This window comes from Phoca vitulina, unplaced genomic scaffold, assembly GCF_004348235.1.
Source record: "Phoca vitulina isolate PV1807 unplaced genomic scaffold, GSC_HSeal_1.0 scaffold9, whole genome shotgun sequence".
NCBI classification, from domain to species: domain Eukaryota; kingdom Metazoa; phylum Chordata; class Mammalia; order Carnivora; family Phocidae; genus Phoca; species Phoca vitulina.
The window spans coordinates 33,213,891-33,226,077 of record NW_022589712.1 but is presented as its reverse complement, the minus strand read 5'-3'; the positions used below and the strand labels follow the sequence as shown (position 1 = coordinate 33,226,077).

General features: G+C 39.1%; 1 protein-coding gene across 1 annotated transcript in view; it reads right to left on the bottom strand.

Annotated features, from left to right (window-relative positions):
- Positions 1–12,187, bottom strand: part of SAMD3 (sterile alpha motif domain containing 3) — a 52,297-nt gene that overhangs the window by 29,010 nt on the left and 11,100 nt on the right. Inside the window, exons 4-5 of the mRNA XM_032408317.1 lie at positions 1,155–1,340; positions 813–897 (exon numbers count right to left, since the gene is read on the bottom strand). Of these exons, the coding sequence (XP_032264208.1) occupies positions 813–897; positions 1,155–1,340 (271 nt within the window). The remainder of the gene's footprint in view (positions 1–812; positions 898–1,154; positions 1,341–12,187) is intronic.

Sequence of the window (12,187 nt, the reverse complement as noted above, 5' to 3'; positions counted from 1 at the left end):
CACTAAGAAAATTCTGATTCTATCCACACAGAAAATACAGAAAGAAGGAAAGAAGGAAGGAAGGCAAGCAACACTCCAGTGATGATAGCACTGACATAGGTGCGGTCATGTCCTTCTCCTTCTGTGTATTACATCTCCCTAAAGACCCTGCCTGGAGATTCAACAGTACACATAGGCTTCCAAACTGCTTTGAGGGAGAGACAGAAAGATGATGACAGACAGACAAAGAAGACAAAGGAAGGAGATGGGGAAGGGATGAATAGGTGGGACGCAGGGGATTTTTGGGTCAGTGAAAATACTCTGTAAGATACAATAATGATGGATACATGTCATTATACATTTGTTCAAACCCATAGAACGTACAGCCACAAGCATGAATCCTAATGTAAACTATGGACTTTGGGTAATAATGATGTATCGATATAGGTTCACCCATTGTAGCAAATGTCCCACTCTGGTGTGGGATATTCATAATGGGGGAGGCTATGCATGTGGGGGCAGGGGGCACATGAGAGATCTCTGTACCTTCCTCTCAATCTTGCAAAGAGAGGGAAAAGGAGGAGGAGTGGAGAGAGAGAGACCAAAGTTAAGAAAAAAAACAGGAACTGACAGAATGAGATAGAGCTAACGGAACAGAATCAGAGAGACCAGACAGAGACAATGAGTCCAAGAAGACAGCGAAAGAGAAACAGACATAGATGGATAGAGAGAGACTGAGAGAAGGGGAATGGGGCATAAGATTAGTGGACAATACAATGCTATTATTTTAAGATGGGTTGGGATGAATGGTATGGCGCCACGTGGTCACTTACAAAGCCACAGCCATCCTCGTCCAGGAAAGGGTGGGCCTGCAGCAAGGCGGTGACCACGTCATTGTACTGCTGGGTGCTGGGGTACCTGGTGAGTGCGACAAGGAGGACAGTTTTCACTTCAAGCAGCAGCCCACATTCTTTCCTATAAGTTGAGTCCAAATTATACTCACTGTTCTTCAGATCCTCCTACATACCAATGTAGATATTCAAATATTGGGCAGTGTTGGGCTTATTACCAATACGTCATCCAAAATCTGAAGCACATTGGTTCCAAATGAGTTCTACTCTACTCTGAAAACAGACCCTCTCCCAAAGCAGCAAGTCCGCCCTGTTATTACTCACAGTGAGCCTTCCAGATACTTAGTCATGTCGGCCTGGAGAAACTCAATGATCCTTATCCTCATGCTGTGATCGGGACACTTCTGTTCTGCTAACATGCATTTGACATCATAGGGAAACTCTGGTAAAACATAGGACTTAGTCCATTGCAATGCTTTATTCCTTGCTAGAACATGTTTCATATTCCTTCTGTTAAATAAAAACACACAGATAGTGAAATTCTATTTCAAATAGAAGCAACTTGTGAATTCTCTACATCTGAGAACTTACAATATAAACCACTTTCCTGAGGGCTAAATATGGAATTCATCAATCCATCTTGCATCCATTCATCTATCCGCAAATGTTTGAGGGCTGATTAGGTATCTCTGTTTTTTTTCACTTTGCACACACATAAATATTTGTAGTTCTGGAAAACATGTCTTAATAAAATTGTGGAATAAAGCCTAAAGTTGGAAAGAAGATTGATTCATACATCTTGAAGAGGTAATATGTAATGCATAGCTCAAAACTGAACAAGATATCCAACTAAAAGAGAGTAAGTTGCAACTCAGCCAAGCAAATGAGGCATACAATTAAAGTCTCTGCACCTGATTAAGAAAATTCTTCTAACTGATTTACTCTGTTACTGTTTATAGTGAAATATAAACTGGCCATTTTAATAAGGTAAACTGAGTTTCTTAATTAAAAGTACATATCAGATACTTATATTCAGATGAAGTTTCTAAAAAAGACTAGAGAAAACTATAGCCACAGAAAGCAAATCAAGCTGATCAGTGTTTGCCTGGGGCTGGAGATCAGAACGGGGACTGACTGCAAAGGGGTGCAAGGGAGTTATTCAGGGGGATGGAAGCATCCCAAAATGGACTGTGATGGTGGTTGTGCACCTGTATAAATTGGCTAAAATTAGCTGAGCTGTCTATTTTAAATAGATGAATTTTATGTTATCTAAATGATACCGCAATAAAGCTATTTATAGAATTAAATATGAGAACCACTTGAAAACCTTGAAGTTAGTAACTGATCATGAAGTGTGTAAAAAGAAGAATCTCTAGTAAAATTTCCTAACAAGTTACCAGAGGCAATCGGCTTGCCTTGGAATGGAAGCGAAGGAGTAGAGGTGAGCCAAGTAGAAGACAAAGAACAGAAGGTTTTCCTGAATTAGCCGAAGTAGGTCTATTTTCTGGCACACCCATGGAATCCTTCATTGTCCAAACAAAATTCTGATGAGTTTTGAAAGGCCAGGCTTCCTTTGGAATTTGAGGTCATATATTATAAGAGTACATGAGGCGTAATGAAACATAGAGACTAAAGAAAAGAAGAGAAAGCACTCTCCTCTCTTTTCATAAGCTCCCTCTTTTATTCCCCCTTTGGCAGTCCTATATCAGTGGGGAAAATATGTCCTGGCTAGAAGAAGCACACAGATAATATAACGCTTGATCCAATGCAGCAACAGGCAATTCCCAGATGAAATTTGTGCTTCAGCCCAAACTATTTCCAGTATGTTTCTCTCATTTCTTTAATCTTTCAGCCAATAGTTACTGGGAGTCTACCGTATGCCAATTCGTCTTCTACAATCCCAATTTCCTTTCCTATTGCATTAACTTGTTTCTTTCACCCGTGATCTATCCTTTACTCACTCAGACCAAGGGTGTAAAGTAAGGCAGGTTTTGTTTGCTGTATTTTGTGCTTTGCCAATGTTTTTAAAAGGTGCTATAACTGCGCAGGTGTTAAATTGGTTTCAGAACATTTTATCTCCTTTTCCCCAGAAGTTTCTAGTGGCTAAATTAGCTGCATGACACCTTTAAGATTTTGAGGTTGCTATCTCTTATTTAGTACTGCATCAATGGGTAACTTCAGTATTTCCATGCCATCAGATAGGGCTTCGTACAGTTTTTACCTTCTTGTTCTATAGATTTTCCTATATGTCACTTCTCCTCAAAATAAGGGTAGGACTCTACAGCATTACTTTTTGTCAAACTCCCTAAATGTAGCTAGACACATACCAAGCTCTATCAAAGCTAGATATTCCATCTTCCCTTTAACAGCATCATCAGGCAAAATCAGAGGCATCAGACTTTTTTCTTTACATTAAAGCAATTTAACAAGGTATTCTGGAAGTGAGGAGAATACAAGTTATGCTAACTAATACAAGTCCAAACAAATATTACACAAGTAAAGGGACTCATCAGAAATTAAAAATACACTCTAATTTGGAAGCAGATAATTGCACGCACAATCATTTACCATCCATAAAATGGTATTGGCTTTGGATCAAAAAAAAAATCTTTACTGTGAGGTTAAGATTATTCATCTTATCTTTAGTGAGGTACAGTTGAGCAGAACACCAATAGAAGTCACCCTATAGCAAGTGCAGGGAGCAAAAAGCAATCCCAAACTGAGAGGACACTAATATTTCTGTTCCCACCTCAGTGCCAATGCTCTTCAACAAAATACCACAAAACAACAAAATGCTGATCCAATGGCTCTCAATCCTGGGTATCCAATAAAATCAACTGGAAAGCTTTTAAGACAATATTAATGGCTAGGATTGATCCCAGTCTAACTGAATCAAAGTCTATGGAACTAAATACTCAGTTTATATGTAGAGTTTATATGTGTAATATAAAAACTTATAATAAAGTTGATACATCTGATAAATGACATAGTTATTATTGCAATATGCACTAATTTAAAATTTCTTCATGAGGTTCTCATGAAAAAGCTCATTGATTCTGAAACGTTGTATAACATTTTTTATATTTATTTTTTTATTTTTTTATTATTTTTTTAAAACATGTTTATTTTATTTTATTTTATTTTATTTTATTTTATTTTATTTTAAGATTTTGTTTATTTATTTGACAGAGAGAGACACAGCGAGAGAGGGAACACAAGCAGGAAGAGTGGGAGAGGGAGAAGCAGGCTTCCCGCTGAGCAGGGAGCCCGATGCGGGGCTCGATCTCAGGACCCTGGGATCACGACCTGAGCCGAAGGCAGACGCTTAACCGACTGAGCCACTCAGGTGCCCCTTATATTTATTTTTTTAATTTTTAAAGTTTTTAATTTAAATTCAATTTAATTAACATATACTGTATTATTAGTTCAGAGGTAGAATTTAGGGATTCATCAGTTGTGTACAACACCCATTGCTCACTACTTCAATTAGAGTGAAAAATCATCGAATTTTGCAGACAGTAGGGAGCTCACCTTGGGTAAGGAAGATGGCTCTGTTAAGAACAGGTCAGGTTTTACTCAATTCACAGGAATTGTGTAAGACTGTTGAATCACAGACCTGTACCTCTGAAACAAATAATACATTATATGTTAAAAAAAGAAGAAGATAGTAGGAAGGGAAAAATTAAGGGGAGAGACTACGGACTCTGAGAAACAAACTGAGGGTTCTAGAGGGGAGGGGGTGGGGGGATGGGTTAGCCTGGTGATGGGTATTAAAGAGGGCACGTACTGAATGGAGCACTGGGTGTTTTACGCAAACAATGAATCATGGAACACTACATCAAAAACTAATGATGTAATGTATGGTGATTAACATAACATAATAAAATAAAAAAAAGATATAAAAAAAAAAGAACAGGTCAGGTTGAGCTCTAGCTCTCTAAGGAAAGATTTCAATGCACAGAAGGCAGAGGTTGAGCCTTGGCAGTGAGCAGAAGACACCTATGTGTTACACGGGAGCAGAGACTATTTCTTTTATCTCCAGCATAGATAATTTTGCTTTAGTAGAGTTAATGCACAATGACTGATGAAAGGATGAACATGGTCAGCTGAAAGGAGTGGTTATCTGCGAATGGCTGAATTCAATTTGTTCTCAACATTCAGTGGCTCCTCACTGCATTTGCTAGCCAGTTATCCAACTCACCATCTAGGCTCCAAATATGTCCTTCATGTCACTCCCATCCTGCCTTTCCTTAATCTCTTGCACATTAATATCTTTCCAATCACTTTGTAAGACTGCCTCCTCAAAAGTCAATAACAGTTTCCTAATTTACAAATCCAGGGCCTTTTAACACTGGCCTTTTTCAAGACCTTTCTGACCACATATAGCACAATTGACCACTTTTGCACAGCCCCCTTTTCTTTCTCATTTTCCTACACACTATTTTACTTTCCTCCTTTCTTTCTATCTCTCCAAGAACTAATTTGTTTTATTTGCTGACTTATTCATCCTTTATCTTCTATGAGAGTTTGCACATGGCTTGGTCTTTGCCCTCTTAATCCTCAGTTTTGATCTACGCTTTCTTCCTCATACAGCTCATCCAACCCCCATGGCCTCAACTCTACATGTTGAAGCTATATGTTGAAGGTTTATAAATCATCAATAATCTTCTCTTTTCTATGCCTCAGCCTCCATCTCCAGCAATTTGTATATTATTCATTTCATACTCAACACGTCTAAAATAATGTATAATCTTTTCATTTCAAAGCCAGTTTTCCATTTGCTATAGACTAAATTGTGTCTCCCCCAACAACATTCATATGTTGGAGCCCTAATCCCCAATGGGGCTGTAGTAGGAGATAGGACCTTTATAAAAATAATTAAGGTAAAATGAGCCCCCTGATATATAGAATTTGTGTCCTTATAAGAAGAGGCATCAGAGAGCACACTCTTTCTCCATCATATTGGCCATTTGCAAGCCAGGAAGAAAGCTCCCAACAGAAACCAAATTGGCTGGCACTTTGATCTTGGGCTTTCCAGCCTCCAGAATGTAAGAAATAAATTTGTTGTTTAAACACCCAGTCTATTTTATTACGGCAGCTGAGCTGACTAAGACACCATTCCAATTTCTATGTGTCTTTCATTGTATCTCTTTCATTGTATCTCTTTAGCAACTCAGACTTAATACCTAAATGTCTTAATTCTTCACATCTGGGTGTCATGAAAATTCCTCTATATATTATCTCTTATATATGGCCTAATCAGCTCACACTGGACAAACTATCCTATGAATAATAACTATTAGCACTGGACAAAATACAAAAATAAACAAATAAGCAAACAAAAATTATCGGAAAACACCAGAAAGTAGAAAAAAAGCAGGCAGATTCTGAAGAGAATCTACACTTGGAAGAAAAGGAAGATGGAAGGAGTTTCCTTTTTATGACTTTTGGTCTGAAGGCAGGCCTCGGGCAGTGCTGCTCAAGACTCTACTAAAAACCTGCAGTCTTTCTGGACTACTGAATTAGTGGACAGGGTTTTGGCAACCTTCTCTCCAGAAAGAGGAAGAGAATCCTCAAAAGGAGATAGCTAATAAGAGGGAACTACGAATTCTGTGTATAAACTGTCCAAATCTTTGGCTGATCTAGAACTACACATGTTCATAGCCCAACTAAGAACAAGAGAACTAAACTTGAATTTGAGCTGATCCCCGAGACAGTTTTCAGGTCGAGTCCAACCAATTTTGTTGCTTTGCTAAAACAAACTAACCAACAATCAACACTCTTCTAGTGAATAGTACAGAATCAAGAGTCTCCACATTGTGACATTCACGATATCTAAGATACAATCCAAAATTATGTAATATAAACAAACAAAAGACCCAGAAAAGTGTGACCCTTTCTCAAGAGTAAAAACAATTAATAGAGTGTGATGCTGAGATGATCTAGATGTCTATGAGGACTTTAAGACCACTAGTATAACAATGTTCAGTGACTTAAAGGAAAATATGCTGGAGTGATGAAAATAATAGGACATCACAAAATCTGAAATTAAACAATGTACTAGATAGGATTAACAGTAGAATTGACATTATATAGAGAAGAATCAGTGAGCTTGAAGGCAGAGCAATAGAAATAATCCAATCTAAAAAATAAGGAGAAAAGAGATTGAAAAACAATATGGTAATAGTGCATTTTTTAAATTCCATGTTGTCATGTTTTATCCCCATAGACAGTCATAAAATCTTCTCCTCTTGATCTTCTATCTCATTTTATTTAAACACTGATATCATCATGTCAGTACAGCAGCCAGCTAGAACTGGTTAATGGCTTCCAGTTTACTCCTTGACCCAAGACATAGCCCGGGGACCCAGTATACTACACCAGTCTTGCTTGACATAGTAACCATGCCTAAGAGAAAGAAGCAACTCAGGTTCTAGGCCCATGGCTCCTGGTCTAATTGAATGACCATAGCAAACTATGCCAACTCAGACCTGGATATCTGAGGTCTAGACGTGTTAAAAAAGCTGTCAACGATGCTATTCAAAAGTAACATCTCTCTGTAGCTTGCCAGGCTCCCAGGTTCCTACAGAGAAGCTCTTCCTAGCACCCAGTTGCCCTGTCATGATAAGAAAATGGATGCCCAGGAGGAATATCCATAAGAAAACTATCTCCAGAGAGAAGACAAACAAGATATTCAAACCTAAAATAGAGCTGGAAAAGAAGCATATCACATGGAGAGTGGGCTATTGCTGGCCTCCTACATTTGTCCTAATCATATAACAAATTTTGCCCTAATATGATAAACACTTGGACTATCACTTCAACTCTTGTCTTTTGAAGCAGTTTATTCTGAAGGACCACTCACAGGTTATCTGTCTGTGACTGACAACTGTCACAGTGACTGGAGTCTATAGAGAAGGTCAGCTGTCTCTGGGCTTATGTGATCTGATAACTGGACATCATGTATGAGCCACATGCAGTCCAAATACCCAAGAATCCAGCATTTTGGGGGACTATTCCCTGTCTGTAAAAGAATTAAAAATACCTCAGGTACTGAAAGATTGCTGGGATTAGACAGAAGCCAATGTGGAAATTTAGCTGCAAATCTAAAAGTCTCATAGTTTAAAGACCAAGTATATGGGAAAGCTGAAACTTTGTCTTCAACACCTGACCATGCTGGATGTTTTGCCTTTTGTGATTCACCATGCAAACTTCACCCTTTTCCCAATTGTTATAGGCATGATACTCTTCCTTACAGTGTAACCCATACTTTTGAGTGACATGGGTGATTCAGGATTCTTCTGTCCCCAGCAAGCAGATACTAAGCATTGAACACAGTAGACAGGCCATCGGGGACCCAGTGTACTATGTTCATCTCTTTGACCAATAGCATCTTCAGTATCTGGTCTCCCTGAGAATAGAGTTACTATTGCCTATTTCTAAGGGAAAGTCTGAACCAGGCCCATCCTTGAATTATCAGCCCTTTGGGTTCCTGGAATTCTCCAAGAAGAGGAAAATAACCATGATTTATTAATATATTTGAATGTAAAAGTGTATGTTTGGAAGGAAACACCTGGAACTATTCCGTGCAATAAAACCCCATTTAGAGCTATTGATTGTTGGCAGTTATTTTATCCCCCTGAAAGCAGATTCTCCCCTTGCTTCAGGGAGAATATAAACTCTTGAACCTCCAGACCAGAAAGCTTCAGTGTTTTTTTATGAATTAAAACATATTAAGAGTCCAAAACTGTTGCTTCCAGTTTAGTTGACTCTGGTCTTCAAGGAAATTTTCTCATTCTCCCTTTGTACATCTCCACAAATAAAGCAGGTGATAGGGTTTTTAGAATCTGTGAACAAAAATAAAATTCATGGTGTATAACTTCTGAACATCCCAAATTTGAATTCATCATCATCATAATTAGGATCATTCATACTATGGTCCAATTTTGTGCTATCTTATCATCAGCTACTATCCAATGTGAATGCTCAGATCCAGCCAAAAATCTTGCTTTCTGTATCTCCAGAACACACTACACACATGTCAGCCATTCTCTCTCTCTCACCCAGAAAGCCTTAAGTTTCCCTTCATTCTTCTGGGCTCATCTTAAGCTCTCTCTTCAGGTGGACTCTCCTCCACTCTTCTGGCTTTCAGGTGGTCTTCCTTGTCTGCACGCCCACATGGCCTAGGCCACTGTTGGTCCCATGGGCTTCAACTAAGTCTTGCCTCCTTATCTGCTCTGATTTCCCTGTGAATTTGTGGAGTGGAACAGTTTGTAACAAAAATGTTGTAAAAGATTTAGGAACATTTGAGAGAGTTCTAAAATATTCAATGTAATATTCTATGACAGATAAAGGCGGTCTTCTGTTCCATGCACTTGTGTTTTCACACATAAAATTGGTATCTTTCCAAAAGGAGGGTTCCGTTACGTTAAAAATTGCCCACTCTCAAAGGAACCACTGGCCAGCAAGGCATCAAGCCAATGTGCCGGCAAGAAGAAGGGCCACGTAAGTCCTTATGTTTGAGATACGAAAACCAGTGGGGCCCAAATCCTAGAGAGGCAGATCTGGGATTGGAGCAGAGTCCTCTGTAGACACAAAAGGTATATAAGAATTACACTGCAGCTGTGGAGAATTACCAAATGATCAAACACACTCCTCCTCCCCCAAAAAAAGCCTCCCACAAGAGTTTATCTCAGTGTCTCACCCGTCCTCAGCTGTATCCCATGAGGCTTCTCTCCAGAACCAGGGGCAGAGTTTGCATCACTTTCACCTGAATCCTGGTTGACTTTTGGAGCCACAGTCATTTCATGAATCATCCCTGCTTTTTTAAACTTCAGAGCCCAAATGGCACCTTTCTCCAAGGGCACCTGCTTAGAGATCACCTGCTACCTTCAGGAACCTTGATGTTTTTTAATCTTATAAAATAGTATGGCTTTCTGGTTCTCCAGGAAGAAGAACAAGGGACAAATGGGGCACTTCTCTGTGAGGAATGTCCATTCTGGCTACAGGACTTGGCCTTCATATCTGAAGTACCACCAGGGGTAGTCTTCCCATCACTGGAAAGAAAGTGATGACAAATACTATGTTCTCCAGGGACTGGACTGAAAGGTTATGTCTCACCAGCCACTTTCTTCTGAGATCTTATTTTCATTTTATTCTTCTCCACACCCAAGCTCACAGATTTTATACACTGACAATGTTATCGATTGGCATGCCCAGCTTTACATGTTCAATTCCAAAGCTGAACAGCATGTGACCACAGCATCATCTAAAGGCTGAGAGGTTTTGGGAACGTAGAAGAAGAGGAAGGAAGCTATTGAAGCCTTAGACATCTGTTTAAAGAACTCGCTGTCATCTTAGCCTAAAAAAGGAAAGGATGTTATAATATGTCTCTTCAAAAGAGTGATCACATTTTACCTAACTACAAGTGACACAGAAACATTGCTCTGTGTCACATACCAGTGCTCTGGTGATCGCCTGCTTTACTTTAGATCAGCAAGACTTTAGCTCAGCAAGACTGCTAAGAAAACAAGGTGAACAAGAAGTTTGGAAAAGCTGAGTGAAGAGATACATGGAAAAGCTCAGTGAAGAGAATGAACAAGGTGAGGTACCTCCTCTGGAAACAGTGAACAATGTCACTGCAAGACGCGCCTGGACCGTGAAGGAAATATGCTCTTCTCTTGCTGGAACTGACGGTCCCCACCGCTAATTCAGAAAATGTTTGCTCCACATTCTCAGCATTTTGATGTTTGCTTTTAATTTATGTTTCATAGCTGCGGGCTTTCACATCTGCCATTTAAACTGTCGGGCTTCCAGAGGAATTTAGTTTCTGAAGTGCATGTGTGAACACATAATCAGACATAAAAAGGGGGTAGAGATGTGAATGGCATCAGGCATGTACTGTGGCACAGACAGACAGACTCCTCTCAAATTCTCCCTGTCTTTGACTGCCAGTGTGAGATTCAGAGACCCAGCAGCCTTTGGGGCTCTGACTAATCACAAAAAGAAGCCTAAAATAAATAAATATTTTATGTCTTCCCATTGCTCAATTCCTCTTGGTACTGACACACATACAAAAATCCAGAAACTTCTAGCCTTTCATGACAGTCACAAGAACTCATAGATAGGTCTCACAGAACTATCATGCCCAAGTCCCTCTTTTTTGTTTTTGTTCCTCATGCATACATAAGCAAAAATAATGAGACATTACCTACTCTGTTGTCGCAAAATGGTTCAATACTACTATTTGTACTTTAGAAGTATCAAAATCTGATCATTCAGGATTGAATGGATCTAAGGCAGCTTTAAAAAAAAAAAAATCCACCTTCATACTACTAGACTTTTGGATCCTGACCTCACAGAGAACAGTATATGTCCTCAGAGCATCTTTGGGGGGGTGCAGATTGGGGTACAAAATTCACTTCTCAAATCTGGTCCAGAGTGCTGGTTTTATGTGCCTTACAGGGCAAGACCTTTGGTGACTTGGTCTCTCCCCAACCCTGCTCACCTGGGCTGGGATTTGCCAGATCCTCCTCTATATAGCTTCATAAAAATCACAGTTTTGCGTTTTTAAGGATTCAGGTAACCTGATTTATCACTGACTATCACAGTAGGTAAGGGCATTCAGTGGTTCACTGCGGAATGTAGAAAAACAGACTTCTGAACAAAAATGGTAGTCCCTCTCCTTTACAGGTTGTATTAGTGAACTGGTGTTCAAACTGACTCCTGTCTGGTGTTTACTTATATGTAATGTTAATATGTAAAGTAGTGAGGAGAATAATTTTAAAAAAGTGAAAAGAAAAGAAAAAAAGAAAAGAAAAGAAAAATAAGATAAAAAGTAGTGAGAAGCAGTCCTGGGCTTATCAGAACCTCTTTTTTTCATCCCACTGAATTCTTTTGAATAGACTGTTAGACATGTCCCTCACAATGCTATTCTGGTATTTGTTTTCTTATTTAAGATGAGGGCACCACCATCACCTAGTTGCTCAAGCCTAAAATACGAGAGAAAACTTAACCACCTAGCGAGACTCTTCCCTTGCCTTGCTGTAAATGTCCTGCATTAATTAATCATCAAGTCCTCTTGATTTTATTTTTAAATATCATTTTCACCATTACCACTGTCTTAGTTTATACCTTCATCATCTATTGCTTAAACTTTAGTCTAGCATCTTCCTCCTCTCATTTTTTTCTTCAATCCATTCCCTGCGTCACTATCCCAATAAATGACAAAAACTCTCTGTAATCTATAGCAATGGTTCTCGATTCTCATTATGTACTAGAATTGTGAGTGGAACTTTAAAAAATACTGATGCACAGGGGGCACCTAAGTGGTTCAGTAGGTTGAGCATCCAACTCTT